General features: G+C 44.2%; 3 protein-coding genes and 1 long non-coding RNA gene across 5 annotated transcripts in view; 2 read left to right on the top strand and 2 right to left on the bottom strand.

Annotated features, from left to right (window-relative positions):
* LOC124468102 (cell surface glycoprotein MUC18-like) overlaps nucleotides 1-393 on the top strand; it is a 30,784-nt gene extending 30,391 nt beyond the window's left edge. The window contains exon 16 of one of the 2 annotated variants that reach the window (XM_047020681.1): nucleotides 1-393. This exon is cut by the window's left edge and continues 2,094 nt beyond it. The gene's annotated coding sequence lies outside the window, so the exon portion shown is untranslated. The other variant, XM_047020680.1, reaches the window with a different exon arrangement.
* Nucleotides 394-810: 417 nt separating this feature from the next.
* On the bottom strand, nucleotides 811-12,356 carry cbl (Cbl proto-oncogene, E3 ubiquitin protein ligase). The gene is made up of 15 exons (XM_047020494.1): nucleotides 11,698-12,356; nucleotides 10,379-10,626; nucleotides 9,031-9,177; nucleotides 8,676-8,832; nucleotides 7,485-7,606; nucleotides 7,203-7,340; nucleotides 6,813-6,900; nucleotides 6,402-6,533; nucleotides 5,771-6,004; nucleotides 5,518-5,634; nucleotides 5,093-5,379; nucleotides 4,721-4,888; nucleotides 4,406-4,518; nucleotides 3,607-3,798; nucleotides 811-3,240 (listed from the first exon to the last, which is right to left on the bottom strand). The coding sequence occupies exons 1-15, from the start codon at nucleotides 11,839-11,841 to the stop codon at nucleotides 2,894-2,896; spliced, it is 2,634 nt and encodes an 877-aa protein (XP_046876450.1). The 5' UTR covers nucleotides 11,842-12,356; the 3' UTR covers nucleotides 811-2,893.
* Nucleotides 12,357-13,579: 1,223 nt separating this feature from the next.
* Nucleotides 13,580-18,401, bottom strand: LOC124468105. The gene is made up of 7 exons (XR_006956139.1): nucleotides 18,318-18,401; nucleotides 17,662-17,749; nucleotides 17,504-17,568; nucleotides 17,090-17,420; nucleotides 16,373-16,878; nucleotides 15,536-15,817; nucleotides 13,580-13,716 (listed from the first exon to the last, which is right to left on the bottom strand). It is a non-coding gene; the product is annotated as an uncharacterized LOC124468105 (long non-coding RNA).
* Nucleotides 18,402-18,722: 321 nt separating this feature from the next.
* Nucleotides 18,723-19,958, top strand: polr2j (RNA polymerase II subunit J). The gene is made up of 4 exons (XM_047020542.1): nucleotides 18,723-18,864; nucleotides 19,073-19,162; nucleotides 19,258-19,432; nucleotides 19,613-19,958. The coding sequence occupies exons 1-4, from the start codon at nucleotides 18,812-18,814 to the stop codon at nucleotides 19,646-19,648; spliced, it is 354 nt and encodes a 117-aa protein (XP_046876498.1). The 5' UTR covers nucleotides 18,723-18,811; the 3' UTR covers nucleotides 19,649-19,958.
* The last annotated feature ends 139 nt before the right edge of the window (nucleotides 19,959-20,097 follow it).

Here is a 20,097-nt window from a genome sequence, read left to right as displayed (position 1 = left end):
GATAATGTTTGGACCCTCGTTGAATTTAGTGGAACTCATTTGTTTTTGTGTCAACGGTGTTTCGTCACCAAGGGTCAAATGCCACCAACTGCTCAGTAGGTTCAGAAAACCCAGGATTGGAACCTGCCTCCTCCCTCTGCAGCAATCTCTTTGATTGATTGATACACTATTATTTTTGTTCATGGTTTATTGGTTTATTTACCGGTAGATAGAAATGTTTGGACCTGCACAGTTGAGCAATGTTTTGTTTTGTTTTTTTTGCAAATGTGTGTAAATTAAATGTTTCTTGTGATTTGATGCTTGCATTTTTTATAAGTCTTTTTTTTTTTGCAAGAAAATTATGCCAAATAAAAAATGTTCCTTTGGAAATTAAGCGTCTTTGATGTCAACTGTTTTATAAAATATAGAGGAAGATCATTGTATCAGCATGAGGTTATATTGTTAATTCAAACCAGAGCAAAACGTTATTTATTATTGCTGATTCTGTGGTTCAGTATGGTCCTTATTACAGGCCTAGAATGTAATCTCTAGGGAAGAAAGGAGAGAAGTCTTTTGTAACCACGGTTCTGCAGTCTTGGGGAAGTGAGAAGCACACAGAAGCTCCAGATTTCCCCAGAAGCTCACTGTGGGAGGAGGGGTCCAGCACAATAGTCTAGACATGTTGATACAGCAGATTTGCTACATTTGAATGCATTTACTGTTACAGGACTGCAGTCAGTTCTTTTCCAGCATCAATGCAAGTTATACATAAACCAGCAGTGTATGAACTCCTATACGGTAAGGTATTGTTTCAATAAAGAAAACTCGTGATAAAATGTTAAAGAAAATATTGTTTATTTGAAAATCTTTAATGGCTTAGGCATGAACACATTGCAACATAATGAACGCTGAGTATATTAAAAATCAATAAATAAAATATTTATCTACACATGCAATAACAAGGCAATGGGGGAAATAAACATTTTTTAGTTAGCAAGTTAGTCATCCTCCTTATGTAAAGGTTAGGCAAACATTGAATTATACCACATCGATCTTAAAATTGGCTCTTATCAGAAAGTACCAACTGTGCTACAGTATCCAGAAAATCCCTCAATGAGTCTACCGCAGTAATGTATAGTGAAACAGCGCCTTCTACTGTTGAATCCATATTCTGACCAGAACAGTGGACATCAGATCACCTTTAAAGTACTTTTAACCTTTGTTAGTAAGTCATTCCTACCAAGTTTCAAGTTATTCTCAAACATTTCTTTCACATGGTGTGGCACTTAAGATCAAGAAATTGCAGTCAATTTACATTAAAACTTTCAAAGGAACAGTATCATTGAGTTTACATGAAATAAAAACTATACTTAGATCTAAGGGATATTCTGTACAGAGATCAAAGAAGCATCCATCAATACATATGAATGACAACTGTGTTTAAATGCTTTTGGCTTTGGAATCAACAATTTGTCAAGTTTGTGTCCTCATACAACCTTGGCATATCACTGCACGTTTCAGACTAATGAGTACCTGAGTACATAAGACAGTATCTTAACCCTTGGTGAGCAGGTAGTAGACCTTACATCAACAAATGCTCAACAGTGATAAGCCACATTCTAGGGAATAAGGATCAACAGCAAAGAAAAGACACAGAGTTCAAATATAGATTCACTTACAGAGAGTGGACCAAGGTCAGGTTTTAGAGAACAAGAATAAAAAAACATTGTACGAGTATTTTTTTTCCCAGAGAATAGGCAGCAAAGCAAGTCTACTATGAGGTAGTGCCAATTATGTACTTAATTTCACAAAAATAGTATGACTGTATGACTTAAAATAGAACGCCTGTCCTTGAAACTGCCCAATGAATATGTTGGAAAATTGATAGCCTGACTAAAGAAAAAAATAATAATACAAAACGTACAAGCAGCAGTCCAATTGCACAAGAATTAGCACATAGGAAAATTCAGAAAGGGCATGTTAAACTGCCTCTCTTCCTTGTTACGAAATAAGAAGGAAACTCACTTTAGAACTTAATAAACGCTATTCACAGAATAAACAAGTAAGGCTTAATCGTGATACCACTAAGAACGGTGGTGGAAAATGAAAGTATAAAAAAATAACAAATATGAGAAATGTTGCATGTTAGTTCATCCATCACTGTTAGGCTACTACATTGAATATACACTTACAGTACATTCCAGAAATTACTTATACATCATTTAGACATTTATATTATTATCATACATATACAATATCACCATCACTAAACCAGCAACTGAAGAAACCGATGGAGTCTGTTTTACTTTTTAATCTAACTTATGACTTCTAATGTGAAATGTATGACATGAAGCCCTGTAATACTGCAATGCAACTTTGAGATTCACATTCATTTAGCGTTTGCACAAAACCACAGAGTCAAATGCTAGTCTCCCACCTGACTTGTCTAGTTAGCTACATACCGTATGAACAACTTGCATATGCACAAAACTAAGATGGCCGCCTTTACAGGGAGTGTTAAAGACTCAAGTATGCCCATTTGACAATGACGTTTGCTGCAAAATAATTGCGAGTCCCAACCTCTTTCTTTTAAGCCTTTTGCGGCTTAGAGATACAGTAAGCTTTGAAAACACTGCATTCAGAAACAGTGAAAAATGCACTATCCACCCCACAAGAAGACCAGAGGCAAGTTAGCAAAGAGGTCAGCAGGCTTAACCGTACAGAAGCCACACAAAAGCACTCTCCTCTCTCCCTCTAGGTTTCAGTATAGCTGTGCCGTCTCTGGAGGTGGGTTCCCCTCCCAGCCTTTCCCAACATAAAGCGCTTGGCAACCTCTTTTACAAAAGCACAAGGTAAATGCTATCCATTATGGCACAGTGGGTAGAGAACAGGAAACAGACAGCGAGGGAGGCCGCTACGTCAGGATGTGGGCCGTGGAAGGGATGGACACAAACTCCCGGAGGATGTTCTTGGCCGTCTCCAGGTTGTTCTGGGCGATCATCAGGGCCTTCTGGATGTCCTGGAAGGAGTAGCCCTGGCTCATCAGACGCTCAATCTCCCCGTTGATGGGCAGGCCTGGGGCGGGGCCCGGGGACGAGGAGGAGGACGAGGCAGAGGGGCACGGGGAGGGGGCAGAGGAGCGTCCTGGGGATGGCCCGCGGAGGGCTTCTGGGGTGAGGGGGTGGGGCCGTCGGTCAGAGTTGACTCGTCGAGGGAGAGGCTTGGGGGGTCGCTCGGGTTCCGGGCCTGCTACGAACATAGCTAAGAAAAGGGGGAGGGCGGGAGAGAGAGAGGTCAAGAAAGAGACGGGAAGAGAGGGAGACACAGGGAGAGACACAGGGAGAGAGAGAGGTCAAGAAAGAGACAGGAAGAGAGAGAGAGAGACAGGGAGAGACACAGGGAGAGAGAGAGGTCAAGAAAGAGACGGGAAGAGAGAGAGACAGGGAAAGACACAGGGAGAGAGAGAGGTCAAGAAAGAGACGGGGAGAGAGAGAGACAGGGAGAGACACAGGGAGAGAGAGAGACACAGGGAGAGACACAGGGAGAGAGAGAGAGCGCATTAGGGAACGGGGCTGTGTTGACATCATTTGTAGCAGAGCGTGTACAGTGTGTAGGTGGTGTACATACTGGGCTCCATGGGGGGGGCTCCGTCCAGGGACAGGCAGCTGAAGGAGGAGGAGGAGCCAGAGACGTCAGACAGCGCACGTCTGGCGGGGGCCGGGGGGACCACGGGGCGGGGGTAGTCGTACTCGTACACGTCTTCAGACTGGGCTTCCTCCATGGAATGCGGGGGGACTGCGGGGGGCAGGTACAGGTGGTCTGGGGACAAGGTTACAAAGAACAGCATGGACTCCCCAGCTTTTTGCATTTCCGAAATCTGTTCAGTGTTTTTGAGGAATGACCAGATATTTCAAACCAAAACTGAAAACGGTACTTATGAAGGATATTCTGATGAGGATGTCAATTACTGTTCGTCAGTTTAAATTATTTACCAACACTTCCCTCAGGAACATGCTGACTTGCTTCATGAAAACATCCCCGCGACCTTATAAGGAACTTCAGAACCATATTCAGAGACATTTTACCTGTAGACGTCTCAAATTCCTCTTTTATCAGTTTTAAGACTGGATCACTTCTAGTCTGGCCTTCTCTAAGGTAATGAGGTGCTTAGACAATAACAACTGATACCATCATGATACGACACCAAAGGCTATGCTGTTATATAATACAGGCTGGAGATGCTATCAAATAAGCTATAATCTTAAGATACTATCCAATAAGCTCTTAACCAAATCAAATGCAAAAAAGGGCCAAAGATACCTTTGAAAATGTAATACCTGACAAACACAAAAGATGTTTGCCTCATCTATATAGATATCTATATAGATCTATATTTATATCTATCTGTGTGTGTGTGTGTGTGTACCTGAGTCTGCTGCCTGTGGTGGCAGGGCGTCTGCTGCGCCAGCCTGTGCCTGGATGTTGCACATGGACTCGTACACCTGGGGGTCCTCCCAGTCTCCATCACACACCACAGAACTGCAGGGAGGGACAACAAACCAAAGAACAAGACAAACAGATCAGTCGAAAAGAGGAATCGAGCCCAAAAACGGGAAGAGAGAGAGAGAGACAGCAACAAACGGCCAAATGTGGCTGTGAATCGCCCTCTAGTGGTGTTAGCGGGTAAATGTTCCAAAAGCAGAAGGTCTGGGCTTCCTGCAGAGACAGGCAGGGTCCTCACCGTGAGTCATGGTGGTTGTTGGTGGTCTGGGGAGGAGGTGGTGGGGGTATGACAGCACCAGCCAGTACCCAGGGGGCTCCAGCAGGGAGAGAGGTGGGGCTCATGTACTCGTTCTCCTCACTCGGCCCGGGCCTGTCACCGCTCGACACCACAGGGGCTGGGTGAGGCCTGGCCACACAGACAGGAAGGGGATTAAGAGCACCTTAGTATGAACTGAATACTAATTCATCAATGGATTAAATGTACCACGCAAAATACATCACGGGCGCCTCAAAAACTCTAGAATCAAACCATGGAAAAAGGCATCCTTTGCAGCCACATAATATGCTAGTTTTGGAATAGGGTTGCCAGGTTTCGAACTGAATAACCCACCTGATAGCGATGGAGTAGACGGCGTTGGCGGCGTTCTGGGCCGGCAGCTTCCCTCGGGCGGCCTCCACGTCGCCGTTGCTCTGCAGCGGGAGCACCTTGGTTGCCGGCCGGGGGATCATGTAGTTGGAGGCCCAGCTGGGCTCGGCAGGGGTGGAGGGGAGGGGCCTCCTCTGGAGCCGAGTCTCAGGGGGGGGCAGAGGGGAGGGGCGTTCGGGGGGCGGGGGAGGGGGGAGTTCTCTCTGTGCGGGGGGCAGAGGGAGGGGCTTGTCTCTGTGGGGCGCCGAATTCTGGGGTGGAGCGCGGGTTAATTGTTAGTTGTCGTCGTCGTGGCAGTAAACACACTCGCGAGGCGAGCAGTATAATGACAATGAAAGCACGCCAAGAGAAATACACACTTATCTTCCCCAAGCATCTCTTCAGCTTACCTTGGGCGTGGCCCCCTGGCCCAGGGCTCCAGGAGAGCTTGGGGGTCTCGGTTGTACCAGGTCCATGCGGGGGGGCACCGGGGGCAGGGGAGTGACTGGGGAGGGGGGCCTCTCCACCTGAACAGACCAAGTGCAACACACCACACTCCAATCAAACATGAGCCACGCAGCAGACTGTTTAGTAGCATAGTCTCTCTAATCATCTGGTCGTACTCCTGATGTAAAAGGCACACAGCCGGCCTGGGTCCCGTACCTTGGCGCAGGCCAGCCTGCTCATGATGAGGTGGGGGTCCTCTAGACGCTCATCGTCCTCCTCGTCGTTGCTGGGGGAGACGGCTCCGGCGCACTCCGCCCCGTACTGCAGCTGGAAGCCTGCGAAGGAGGCCCCGCTGCTGGCGCCGGCTTTGGGGTGGAAGGGGTCCACCACGATGGGCTCGGTCCCTTTGATCTCGCAGCGACAGAACGGGCAGCCCTGGCCCTCCGACTCCTGGGAGACAGGGGGGGGGGGGGGAAGAGGGGGAGGGGAAGAGAGAGGGAGAGAGGGGGAGGGGAAGAGAGAGGGAGGGGAAGAGAAAGTGGGAGCGAGAGGGGGAGAGAGAGAGAGGGAGGAGGGACACAGGGACGGAGAGAGATGAAGAGGAACAGATAAGACAAACGAATAACAGGAGGGTAGATAAAGAAGAAAGACACAAAAACACGAATTGAAAGAGACGGTGGGGGCAGGGGGGGGGAGGGTGAGGGGGAAGAGAAAAGGTCAGAGAGAGAACATCTGGGCCTCTTCAAGAGAACAAGAGCCACAGACCAAGGGGACCTCAGAGAGAGGTGGGCCTACACGTGGAAGAAGCAGAGCAAAGATGCAGAAGTGGGCCCTGGGCTCGTCTTACCTGCCAGGCGGTGAGGCAGGAGGTGCACATGAGGTGGCTGCACGGCTCGATCTTCACGTCCTTGTCGTTCTCGGCGCAGATCTTACACAGCTGGAAGGTGGAGCCCATCTCGCAGTAGAGCTCGTACTGCTCCTGTAGAGGGGGGGGGGGGGAAACAGGTCTGAGAGGAGCGCTTGAGGAGGGTAACGGAGGAGGTGTTTACATGCCACATGTGCAAGATACCACATCAGAATGTAGTCAGGCCAGATTCTGCCGTTTGTATATTTTCTTCTTTCAGGCTCGGATTTACAGGTTGTGGCTACGGCTAAAAACAGACTAGTATGTCATTCAAAAGAGTTACTTAGGTCTCAACATGGCCTGTACGTGTAGGTATGTGTGTGTGTGTGTGTGTGTGGGGTCTGCCTGTCTGACCTGGGTGACTTTGATGTGGTCCTGTGGTGAGGGCTCACACAGTCCTGTCAGGTCCGGGCTCTGTGCTCTCCCGTCTGGGAACAGGTAGCTGGAGGGGAAGCAGCACAGCCAACACACTCAACATGACAGGCTCCACATCTCACCACAGCTGAAAGGATTGCACTCCGGAATCCACTGCAAAAGGCATGACATGTGCAACGCCTTGTCGAAAACAATAACCTCAGAAAAAAACTAAAAAATCCCCTAGACTCGAAACATGTCAGTTTTTGCAACACTGGTCTGTAGTCTACCAAAGGACTGTGAGATAGCCTTGAGTGCAGGTGAAGCTTTCAGACGCAGGCCCCGGTCTTACGCCGGATCTCGTCTCTGTGCGTGCGTACGTGTACTCACAATCCCTCCCTGTAGCCGTCGATGAGAGCCTGGAACAGAGGCTTGTTGTGGGGGATGGTCTGCAGGATGTTGCCGTCCGCTGTGACGTAGCCGATGGCCCACTGGCCCAGCCTGGTGCAGCTCAGTCTGAAGATGTAGCTGGAGACAAGGTCGACGCAAAGTCATCGGAATGAAATCTCCCGTGGAATGTACTGGCGCATTGGCTTTTGTGTGTGCACGTTTGCGTTTTCATTGTGTGCGTGCGTTTGTGTGTCTGTCTGTGTGTGTGTGTGTGTGTCTCACCTGCCAGGCTTGTGGATAAACCTCTGTAACCTGGCCTTGACCTCGTCGTAGGTGAGGAAGGCCATGTATCCTGGGTGGGTGACTGCTAGACTGTTCCAGTTCCGCAAGAGAGACGACCACGGCTGTGACACACACACACACACATTTTTACTACTCTTTACGTGGCCTGTTCCACAGCTGACATGTAACAATCTTGTTATCAACGACAATTGTCTTTCTTGGTTGCCGGAACTCACAAAGCAGTCTGTTCTCATCCTCTGTCATTCTAAGAATCACCCACAACCAGGCCAATTAGTCATATTACGACTGAGATCAATCTAAGGCTTATGCAAGTAATGAAATACCCAAAGGCCTTGATTGTTGGCCGGGTTCCCAGTGGGGTGCTAGAGCTAGGATGGAACAGTGCGTTACTCACAGAAAGCTGAGCACTACGACAAGCTATGTGGTTAAAACATCCGCAGGCAAATGGGTCCCACTTCAATTCACAGGGCTAATTTGAGGAAGGTAATTTGGGTTTCCTTCTTGCAGGAGGTCAGGTCAGGCCAAGGTTTGTGGCTAGTGTGGACTCTTTAGAGACATCTTGTCAAAGGCTCAAACATTTGGCATTGTCCCAACAGAGGCCCTACACTGCCTGCCACACACTACCTAATAACAGAGAGATATCTCTACCTTCGTACTCATAACATACTCTTACAGGCTCAAATGGAATCAAAAAGTTCCCACATTCAAATTAACCGCCCACACAGTGGTGCATACGAACAGACTCCTTCCTTTATTCTTTCCTTCACCGACGCACCATTTTGTAAAAGTTCGACCCAAAGTGAACTTTAGCATGGCAATTTGAGGGTTGTGTACATTAAGACTTCCAGGGAAATAGGACATTTCAAGTTACAGCCCTAAACTGCTTCACAGAAAGCATACTGGCAACTGTTATCAGATAAACAAATAAGCCATACAGATGAACACTAGCAAAAAAAGAAATAAACTGCCACAGATTTTATGGTTTGTATATGTAGGTATTTGTTGTCACCATGAGCAGGGTATAATGTTCCTTGAGTTTCACTCACAGGAGTTCCTCTTCAGGAGCCATATGGAGATGAAGTCTGACAGACTTCTCAGAACATCGTGTTGTCTACTCTGTACACTGTAGTGAGCAGCACATTGAACCCTGTTTAGGTTTGGAGCCAGTACCTGGAAGAGCCTGGTGAAGATGTCAAACTCAAAGACGGAGATGTAGTCGTTGCAGGTGAGGTCGATGGTGGACTTCAGGGCCATGGCCTCCAGACCCGAGCTGATGGGGTGGAACTCATGGAGTGCCTGGCGGAATGTTCTCCACGGGACTATGGTTCTACAGGGAACGGGAGGGTTGGTTGAAACTCTTTTCACTGAGACAGATGTTTATGTTTTCTAGCGTTTATATTTTCTTGTCTTTGATTGAGGTGTCATTGCATCTACATGCAAACGATCCAACTCTAACAACTGGATCAACTTATAAGGCAGGGTTATTCTGCTCCAGCTGTTGTTTCATGGGCAATAGGAAACTCACTTGTCAGCAAAAGACCTCCTCCAGAACTCTGCAGCATCGGCTTTGGTGATTCTGAAATTGTCCCCCTGGAACAGACCGTTTGGAAAGATGGCTTTCAGTTCAGCCAGCATGTGGCTGAAGATCAGAGACAGCTTGGTCAGGTTTCGCCTGGAAAGCAGAGAAGATGAACATTGTGTCAGTGACTCAGATAATCATCATCGTCATCAACCACCACTTCTCCCAGAGATCTGTGGGTCCTGTTAAGTCTTGAATTATTTTCCCTTAGTCGGCAGTCTTGCATAGAAAGGACAGCTTAGGGCCATCTGCTGTGCCACAAAGGGTCACAAAGTTATGACATAATTATAGCGTGCATCTAAAAGTAAATGAACACTGCGTGTCAGAGTGTGCTGACGGTTGGAGCGGCATGTCTAAATTTCACTACAATCCATCAACCACATTTGCTTTTCATTCAGAGATGAATTACATACACAGATTAAGGAGATTCCATCCTCTGAACTAACCTCACCAACGAACAGACAGGCAGACAACAAATAAGTGAGTGTGTAGTGATGTTACCTACGTGTAACACAAGTGGGTCTATGTCTAATGCTTATGCCATGGAGTTGGAGTTTCCCCAACTCCAAAATAATTGATACAAGGTGCTTCAACTCTAGAAAAATCCCCTGAAATGTCAATAGAATTCTCCTTGTCCTCAAGAACAATTAAGGAACCTTTTTTGAAGATGACATGGAACGCAAGCCATTTAATTAGGTCGATACAAATATTGACGTAGGCTAGACAATCTGTATGCGAGTGCGGAGGAACAGAGATTAAAATCATTGCTTCACTAAAGAAAAACAGGATGGGTTTTTAGCTTACTTAAGAGGGTTTGCGAGAGAATGAGGAAGCAGAACCTTCTTCTACACATCAGAGCCTCACTTACTCACTCTTTCCTCCTCATCAAACTTTCCTTTGTATCACATGAGCCACCGAACTTAGACAAAAGAGATTGTTTCTTATTTTCTCGTGCTTTTGAGAACATAGGTATAAGGCTGTTCTAGGAATATTATGATATTAGGGTGTTGCATGGGAAGATATCTGTGAGGTGTAAAGTGGAGTTCTTAGAAGTCTTATCTATGCAAATTTGTAGCCACAAAAAATGATTGCAGAACCTGATAAGATCGCATCTTCAACTACAGTCTCGGGGGGTGTCTTCCTGTTCGGAAGCCCTACAGAGAAGTTAAGAACTGCCAAGATACACAGAATCTTATCAGAGCCTCTTCAACATACACACACGTGGTCACGTACACGTTTGTTGTTCTTGGTGCCCATTCTTGCACACTTGCAGCATTCCACTCTCAATATTTACCTGGGCTGGGAGTTCTCCTCATACATGCGTTCCTTGGCCTCCTTGAACAGGCTCATAGTCTGCTTGATCTTATTGGTCAGGTTCTCCATCACTACCCGGAAGTACTCATTCTCCCCCAGGGTCTCCATCTTGCCCTCGTAGCGGGAGAGGATGGTGCGCAGGTGCTGGTAGGTGTCTGGCAGCAGGTCCAGGATGTAAGGAGGGCTGTTCTTCAGAGCCACTTTTGGGTTCTGGCACAGACGCACCACCTGTGTGGAGAAGCAAGGTTGAAATGAGGTCAGAACAACCTGGAACAGGCTACAACATTGGGGAGACTCTGTTGTTTATATCTTGTTGGCTCCTAAGGGATTGCACAATGGGTGTGCAATCTGAGGGTGAGAAAATCTTATGTTCATGTACTACCATAGAAGAACATTTTGATATCTAGCACCTTGGTCAACATCCCTCAGTCATTTCCTGGTGTTCCATTAAAGCAAAAGAACACCTTGTTCAACTGTCAAATGAACAATGAGACACGCAATAAAGTCTACAATTAAACAAACTGTGCCAAAAAAACTATTGTAGGTCTCAAGGGAACTCATCTACAAAATTAGTGACTATAACATAGGTCTAATCATAGGTCTACATATGACAGAATAAACAGTGAAAAATCAGTCAGGACAGATACTAGCCAACATTACTGGTCTGTGAGTCAATATGCCTATGAGTGAGCTGGTCATCTACAGCTCACTGGAGCATTGAGAGTTTACATTGTGCCTGACTGCTTGTGGCCACGCCAATTATTTACAGTCTGGTTGATGTTTGTAATTCAGATGTCTCATTCAAAAAGGCTCAGCCAAAGGGCATCTTTTCTAAGAGAGTAAGAATAAGACACCCGAAATGTGGAATATCAACAAACAATTTTTTTTAACATAAGCCACCGTTTTAGGGGGATTCAAAGAGACGACCGATCTCTGTCGGTTTCTCTTTGGAGTCCAAAATGTGGAGGTTATTAAAAAAAACTGACAACTACGCACAGTAATCACATTACAAAATACAGGAAACGAAATAAAACCCGTATCTGATACTTATTAGGCTACTTCCATAGCAAGTCAAATTAAACTGTTGTCAGTATAGAAATAAGCAGTTAACACAGTTGACTAAGCAGGGCTCAAATAACCCATCTTCATTAGGTAGGCTACATGGTCTTCGGCTGTGTAATATTTAATGACTTCACATTGGGGGGTAAATGCTAAAATGCTTTCAGTTCTCCTGATCAATATCCACTCCACAGCTAGAACCACAGACAATGTCAACCATTTATTATTGGAAAGTAATACCTTGTCCATAAGTTTCCAGCATTTTTCCACCATTTTCTTGTCTACGACCGCAGGCTGATGAGGCTGGAGGGGTTGATGATGGGGCTGAAAGGCATCCTTCATCAACCCGATGAGACCGGCGCCCCTTCTCGGATTTCCTGCCATGCTTCTGTCGCCGGCCGGGGGAGAGCCCCGGGGCTTGGAGGCCGTCAATGAATGATAATTCTGGACACGTATTTACAGACAAATGCCGTCGTTGCAAATTTCCGTTTGTAAATACAGCGACGAATTGCCACACAAACCGTGCAAACGAGCAGGCTAGAAGAAAGAGAGGCAGTGGAGATTGGTCTGCTGTAGAGAATTTTTAAAGAGCCCTTGTCCGCCCTCTCCTTTCGTTGGAAAAGACAGGCGTTTGCATAGCTCAACCTCCTCTTGGTTGGGCAGTGTCTGTCCCCGTCTGATATCTTTGGAGACGAGCTAAGATGAATACAAGGGCACACGCAAGTATGCGTGGACGAATACGTAAGAAACACGCCTTATCTCTCAAAGCTAAAACGCGGTCAATTTTCTTCGAACATTAGAACATGAACGATGTATTTGTCTGTTTTCTTCCCATTTTGAGCTTTTTCCTACTACTGTTCCGCCTGTACAGCAAATTAGGTAACTTCCGGTTTCCTTATTTGTCAAATTAAAAGCCCTGAACAAATGCTTCATTTATAGTTCTATTTGTTGATTTACCCTGATTAGTAATTATCAAAAAGCAATACCAAGTAAAACAAAGAAAACACAAAATTATGTCTGTAATGTTATGGAATGCAGATGCTTGACAAAATGCTGTTAACCCGTCTACGAATTACTGTAGCTTAGTAGCAATATTTGCCAGTGCCCATTTGCGCATTGACAACTAACTGACCCTATCCGGATACTTCTTTATTTTCTCCCCCTCTGACCTCTTTTTCTCAAACGGGTGCTCATCTTTGTAAAGAAATGTCATCGTTTTACAGCTTTATAACACCTCAAAAAACAGTCCTCTGAATAATATTGGAGAAATGTGTCACGGTCACGTTGGTTGGCTAGATACAGCACACGTTGTGAGAGCCAAACTGTGACGTCAGAAAGTGTTTTGATGCCGAGGGATCCAACTTCCGCTGATGAGGTTCTGTAGTTTCTAGGTGGCGGCCAAATGAAATTGTCCATCAAGTCCACTACGGCCCAAAGATCAGTTTAGACCACACATTTTGTCAAGTTTACATTGTAACAATATTTGTAGGAGTTTTTCTGTGTATATTTTGTGCGTGACCATTCATTTTTATTCTTTTATCAGACTCCTAGAAAAAAACACTACATCCCACATGAAGCAGTGCAGTAATAACCATCAAGTAGTAACCCTCAAAAACCAATACCAAATGAAACACAAAATGATAACTTTATTGAGAACAACATTTAGTCAAGCATCTGTGATGTGAAAAGAGAGAGAGAGAGAGAGAGAGAGAGAGAGAGAGAGAGAGAGAGAAAGAGTGAAGGTGTGTGTATGTGTGTGTGTGTAACTGCTGACTTCATAAGTGTGTATGTCTACATGATCTCTGTGTAGTGAGAGACACAGATAGAGACAGAGAGAGAGAGAGAGAGAGAGAGAGAGAGAGAGAGAGAGAGAGAGAGAGAGAGAGAGAGAGAGAGAGAGAGCATGAGTGTGCGTGCATGATGTTTGTTAAACATGTGAACAACAGCCACATGTGAGTTTGCGCACCAGCCACCTGTCAATCATTAAAAAAAAAAAAAATGTAATCAGCCAAACCAGTACACATTCTCTCATCCTTACACTGAGGGTCCTGCTGTCTTTACCCACATTCTACTACCCCCTCCATTTAGCCTTTCTGCTATCTGCCCTCACCTCTTTCCCACATTCTTCTTTTTCTTTTTCTTCTCCTTCACGTAGTTTTTGGACTCATGCTCTTGCTTTTCCTCACTGACTTCCTCCACAGTCAGTGGTTGGACGTACGACATCGCCTTGGCGATGCCGGTCGTGTCTTCCGTCACATCCTGAAAGCAGAACACATGCTTACGTGGACGAATCACTGAGCTGAGAAAAAATTGCCAGTGAAAATCCTGATTCTTTTCAAGCATCATTCGTTATTATTGTGCATATTGTGCTTTAACAGTGTCATCATACAGTGCCCTCCAAAAGTATTGGAACAGTGAGGCCAATTCCTTTATTTTTGCTGTAGACTGAAAACATTTGGGCTTGACATCAAACGATGAATGTGAAACCAGAGATCAACGTTTCAGCTTTTATTTCCAGGTATTTACATCAGGATCTGATGCACAAATTAGAAAATATCACCTTTTTGTTCGAACCCACCCATTTGTCACGTGAGCAAAAGTATTGGAACATGTGACTGACAGGTGTGTTTTGTTGCCCAGGTGTGTCCTATTACATACATTATTCAATCAATAAATACCACTGAATGTCTACACTCAGGTTCAGATTGGGTAAGATAGGTTTTGTCTATGCAGACTGTATTCAGAGGTGAAAACAACATGAAAACCAGAGCGCTGTCTTTGGGTGAAAAACAAGCAATTGTGAGTCTTAGAGAAGATGGAAAATCAATCAGAGCCATTGCAGAAACATTGGCCATAGCCAGTACAACCATTTGGAATGTCCTGAAGAAGAAGAAAACTACTGGTGTACTAAGTAACAGACGTCGAACAGGTAGACCAAGGAAAACATCAGCAGTTGATGACAGAAACATTGTGAGAGCTGTAAAGAAAGACCCTAAAACAACTGTTAGTGAGATCAGCAACAACCTCCAGATGGCAGGAGTGAAGGTATCACTATCTACTGTTCGCAGAAGACTTCATGAACAAAAGTACAAGGGCTACACCAGAAGATGCAAACCACTCATTAGCAAGAAGAATAGGAAGGCCAGGCTGGAAATTGCCAAAAAGTACAGAGATGAACCTCAAAAATTCTGGGACAAAGTTTTATGGACTGATGAGACAAAGATTAACTTTTACCAAAGTGATGGAAAGGCTAAAGTTTGGAGAAAGAAAGGAACTGCTCATGATCCCAAACACACAAGCTCATCGGTGAAACACGGTGGAGGTAATGTCATGGCTTGGGCTTGCATGGCTTCTTCTGGGACGGGCTCATTAATCTTCATTGAGGATGTAACACATGATGGCAGCAGCAAAATGACCTCGGAAGTCTACAGAAACATTTTGTCTGCCAATTTAAGGAAAGATGCAACCAAACTGATTGGCAGAGCCTTCATCATGCAGCAAGATAACGACCCAAAACACACTGCCAAAACAACAAAGGAGTTCATCAGGGGCAAGAAATGGAAGGTATTAGACTGGCCAAGTCAATCTCCAGACTTAAACCCTATAGAGCATGCATTTTACCTGCTTAAGAGGAGACTGAAGGGAGGAACCCCACAAAACAAACAACAACTGAAAGAGGCTGCAGTGAAAGCCTGGGAAAGCATCAAAAAGGAAGAATGCAAAAGTTTGGTGACGTCAATGGGTCACAGACTTGCTGCAGTTATTGAAAGCAAAGGATTTGCAACTAAATATTAAGTCTTATTCACTTAAATATGTTTTAAGTATATCTGTTCCAATACTTTTGCTCACATGACAAATGGGTGGATTCAAACAAAATGTGATATTTTCTTAGTTGTGCATCAGATCCTGATGTAAATACCTGGAAATAAAAGCTGAAACGTTGATCTCTGGTCTCACGTTCATTATTTGATGTCAAGCCCAAATGTTTTCAGTCTACAGCAAAAATAAAGGAATTCGCCTCACTGTTCCAATACTTTTGGAGGGCACTGTATATTTGCCTGTGATGATAATGACCCACCTGCTGGTACTCTTCCAATCCTCCTTGGAGCAGCTTCTTTGCATCAGCGCTCGAGTGGGTGATTGGTGGCATATGCGAGTGGGGCAAACACCCCACAGCAGGTAGAGTCTCCTCAGGCCTGCTAGGAGTCACAACTCCAACGGTGAAACGGTTTAGGGGAGACAAAGCCCGGGAAAGCTGCTGGTTGAAGAGGAGAGCCTCGGGAGTAGGAGGAGTCAGAGGGGGGGATTCCAAGTCATCCTCAATGGTGAAGGGGACCACAGGAGTGATCTGGGGTAGATCCTGGGGAGACACAGTCACAAGAGAAGACATCACCTTTTGGCATGTGGGACCTGGGATCTTTCCATGGCTCTTTAGGATGATGATCAACAAACTTAATCAGTATAGTGTCATTCTATACCTTATGGGCGAATCTAGCCCTATTTTAAAGTTTCTTTAGCCCCCCCCCAAAAAAATACCCCACTAGAGGACACTATTTAAAAGGATATTTTCAAAAATGTCTTCTGGGGGAACATGCCCCTAGACCCCCCTAGTTTTGCTTGGTCACAGGAAAAATAATAGGTTTTATCTAGGGGCTTAGCCCCCCCAAAAGTGGGAACCTAGATTCGCCCCTGCTATACCTACAAGTGGCTACTTAGTATTAGCTAGACTTTGCTCCTTTTGTATAGTTAGACCACATATTTAAGTTTCAATATTCCTATATGTTTAATGTATGCACCTCCCTGCCAAAGTAAATTCCTTGTTTGTGCAAACATTCATGGCGAATAAAGTCCCTTATTCTGAAGTAAACAATAGCTGAATCAATGAATATGTACTGTTTCTGTATTGATTACTTACAAAGCGTTGGACGGTGCACTTCTCTTCCTGAGAGGGGTTGACCTTTGTTGTTGAACTATACACTTGGTCTTCTCAGTGAGGGCCCTGCACGCCCTGCACGCCATGTGCAGCTTCTGGATCTCTCTCTGCCATATCTCATGCAGCTCCACATCACTGTGATCCGCGTGGTCCGAGTCCATGACTTCGTAAAGTCCTTCAAACTCTCTCAAGATCCGTTCCAACATGTCTTTCTGGATCTTTTGGAGTCTTCTCCCCCTGAACTCGTTTGCACACCGTCTCAGGGCTGCACCCACCTGGCCTTGCCTCTGGCTCTTTGCAACAGGCACCTCTTTCGGGTAGGCGTCGGTGTTCATGACATCCTGGGTGACTTCAATGTCAAGTTGAAGAAGTTCCAGGGATGCCTTGATGGCCTGCCTGTTGGGGCTCTCCCACAGGGGTCTGGTCTCCTGGTCTGGTCTCACAGAGCCAGGGGGAATGACCTGGACTGCACAATCCATAACAGGATTCTAGGGAGACCAAGAGTAAAGGAAAATGTGCAGGAACAGGGCAGAGGGGAAAATGTGAAATTGTGTTCCCACCACATTCAACTCCCTATATTAGAGACACAGTCACTCAGAGGTATTTGACCATGTTTGCTGATAACCATTTAAGTTTAAGTTCATACAAACTCTTATCATCTGTTTCATCCATTTCACTTATCATTATGCAAAGACTTACCAGAAAATCTTCCTCGTCAAATGAATGGAGAGAAAGATGGTCCCCATTTTTCCAATCCTTTTCATTGGGCTGGATCGTGGTCCCATCATGTTCAACTCCCTACATTAGAGACACAGTCACTCAGAGGTATTTGACCATGTATGATGATTAACCATTTAAGTTTAAGGTAAAATAAGGATCTTACCAAGTCGGTGTCATCCCTTTCACCTATCGCTATGCATACACTACTGACCAGATAATCTGCCTCATCAAGTGAACAGAGAGAAAGATCATCCCCACATATCCAATCCTGTTCCTTTTCTTGGATTGTGGTCCCATCATGGTCAACTTCCTACATTATAGACAGTCACTCAGAGAGGTATTTGACCATGTTTGCTGTTTAAACATTTACATAAGTTGATATAAGGCTCTTACCATTTTGGCCTCCTCCATTTCTCTGACCAGTATCCTTAGTTGTTCACCCATGTTATTGACGGTAACTGCATTACATAAGTGTGGATTAAATTATTTGAGCATTAAATTCCGTTACATGTAAGATTACACTAGGTATTAATGTGTTAAGAATTACTCACCGAAATTGGATGATTAGCTTGAGAAAATCTTCAGAGAAAGCTAGACAGCAAATACCGTTCACTTTTTCAGAAGAAATGTGATGTACTTCTGTAATGTTAGATTAAAGTATGAATGTACACCATTATTACGTTGTTGTAGCCTACGTCATAATGTGTAGCATTTGGACATAAGCTACACATATTTATACAGCCTATGCCTATCATTTTAAATAAATATACGTCAATATTCCTCATTTGGTAATTCCGATTGTGTTTTCTGTAAAACGTGAATTGCATGAACAATGACAGTACTACTTTCAGTTTTTTTCAGTTTTTAAATAATCAGAATGGAAAACTGTTTCCATTGTGAATATAGCAGCACTAAAATTCCATTTGTCACTAAAAGGCTGGTTCTCTACATATTATTATCTCTGCCTTACTGATAAATTATTAATTGGTTGCACATAGCCAAAACAAAGTTGGAAATATATTCACAGATTTGAACAATTCCATAAGCAATAACTAATTACAGAAACGTTGTTAAAACCCAAAAGCCACCGTTTTCCAACCGTTCCAAACATTCACCAGGCAATGTGGATAAAACGGAGTAATAAAATACAATGTTACGACTAATATTATACAAAGTAAAAATTAATAAGTAAATAAGAATTACTCACCAAAAACACGAAATTGGCTGATTAGCCTGACTGAGAAAATCTCCTGAGAAAGCTGTACTGTTCACCTGCTTGTTCAGAAGAAATATGAGCAAACTCTGTAATGTTGCAATAAAGTATGCAGACAACACATTATTACGTTTTTTTGTACGTCATTATGTCGAGCATTCGGATGTATTTTTCATAAAGATGGAACGTATTATTAAACATATATGTAGGCCTACGTCAATATACAAACAAGAATATTATTTAAATCACTCTATGTGTTATTAAATTATATGAAAACAAATGTCCAAAACTACACTATAACAACCGGTTATTATGGTTATTTCGCTCATTTGCCCCACACGTTGTCATGTAGTAAATCTTTTATTTTGAAATCCATACAAAGCAGTACTTCGCTGGGACTTCAATATTTCCTGTCTGTAGTAGTGTAGGTGCGCTCCTCTCTTCTTTCCGCTGGCAAGCTAACCTCTTGTCAGTGTAGTTACTTAAACATGAACGCACCTCCGGCATTCGAGTCATTTTTGTTGTTCGAAGGAGAAAAGAAGTAAGTTACAGACATTATTTTTCATAAGCAAGCTCGTGTTTCCCCCCAAAACATTTTAGCTTCGTGCATGCCAGCATGGACCTGACCAGCTACCACTGGCTCAGCTAGCTGCCCCAGTCCAAGTACCTCGTTGTGTTTATTTATTGTGGCTCAACCTGTCACACTATGTGTTGCTTGCTATAACCCCCGTGTGTGTTTTGTTTAACAGAATTACTATTACAAAGGACACAAAAGTTCCCAATGCCTGCCTTTTCACCTTGAACAAAGAAGATCATACACTGGGGAACATCATCAGATCGTGAGTAAGCCTATAACCTACTCTGCCCATTAGGGTTTAAGGAAACATTACACTTCTCTAACCCAAGTCCTACCTATATGTCACTCCCCCAACAGACAACTGCTAAAAGACCCTCAGGTGCTCTTTGCTGGCTATAAAGTTCCTCATCCTCTGGAGCACAAGATTGTTATACGTGTTCAGACCACTCCAGACTACAGTCCTCAGGAGGCTTTCACCAATGCCATCACTGATCTGATCAGTGAGCTGTCTCTGCTGGAGGAGAGGTTTAGGGTGAGTGCAGGAGAGCAAGTGAACCAAGTCCTGATTAGTGTCGTTGTAGATTGGAGAGGAAATTAGTCTCACCATTTATATGTTCACTACTCACAAATTTTGTGCAGACTATTCACTTGAAAAAACCGTATAGATATCAGCCAGTTTGCTTTCTTATGTTGTTATCTTATTGTGTTTCAGGTTGCTATCAAGGACAAGCAGGAAGGGATTGAATGAAGACTATTGCTATCACTACATGAAGAATCCTTATGATGAATGTTTACATTTTTTGTTGAACCTGAATGCTCTGGATAAAAGGATATAGCTTTGGGACTAACTATAACCACCATGCATAATGTTTTTGTTCACTTTGATTACATATTCTTGTGATGTTAAGCGGTCCCCATGTATTTTCAAATCATGGTAACAAAAGATAGCTTCTAAACATATTCACTTTCCCAAACTTTTTTTAACATTATTCATATTTTGTGAAACGTTTGTGTTTGTTTGTCATCTTGTGTTTCAATAAATGAAGCTTGTGATATTTCTAAATTGCATGATTTTCGTTATTGACACCTTGTCCATAAAGGGCTTGGTTCGCCTTCCTCCGGGAAACTGGGTGGGAAAAGGATATAGGTGTTTATTTTATGTTTATTTTGAAATTGTGCAGGTTACCGGCCTCACAC

This window comes from Hypomesus transpacificus, chromosome 5 (genome assembly GCF_021917145.1).
Source record: "Hypomesus transpacificus isolate Combined female chromosome 5, fHypTra1, whole genome shotgun sequence".
NCBI lineage: Eukaryota > Metazoa > Chordata > Actinopteri > Osmeriformes > Osmeridae > Hypomesus > Hypomesus transpacificus.
This window is presented reverse-complemented; position numbering and strand designations above follow the sequence as displayed.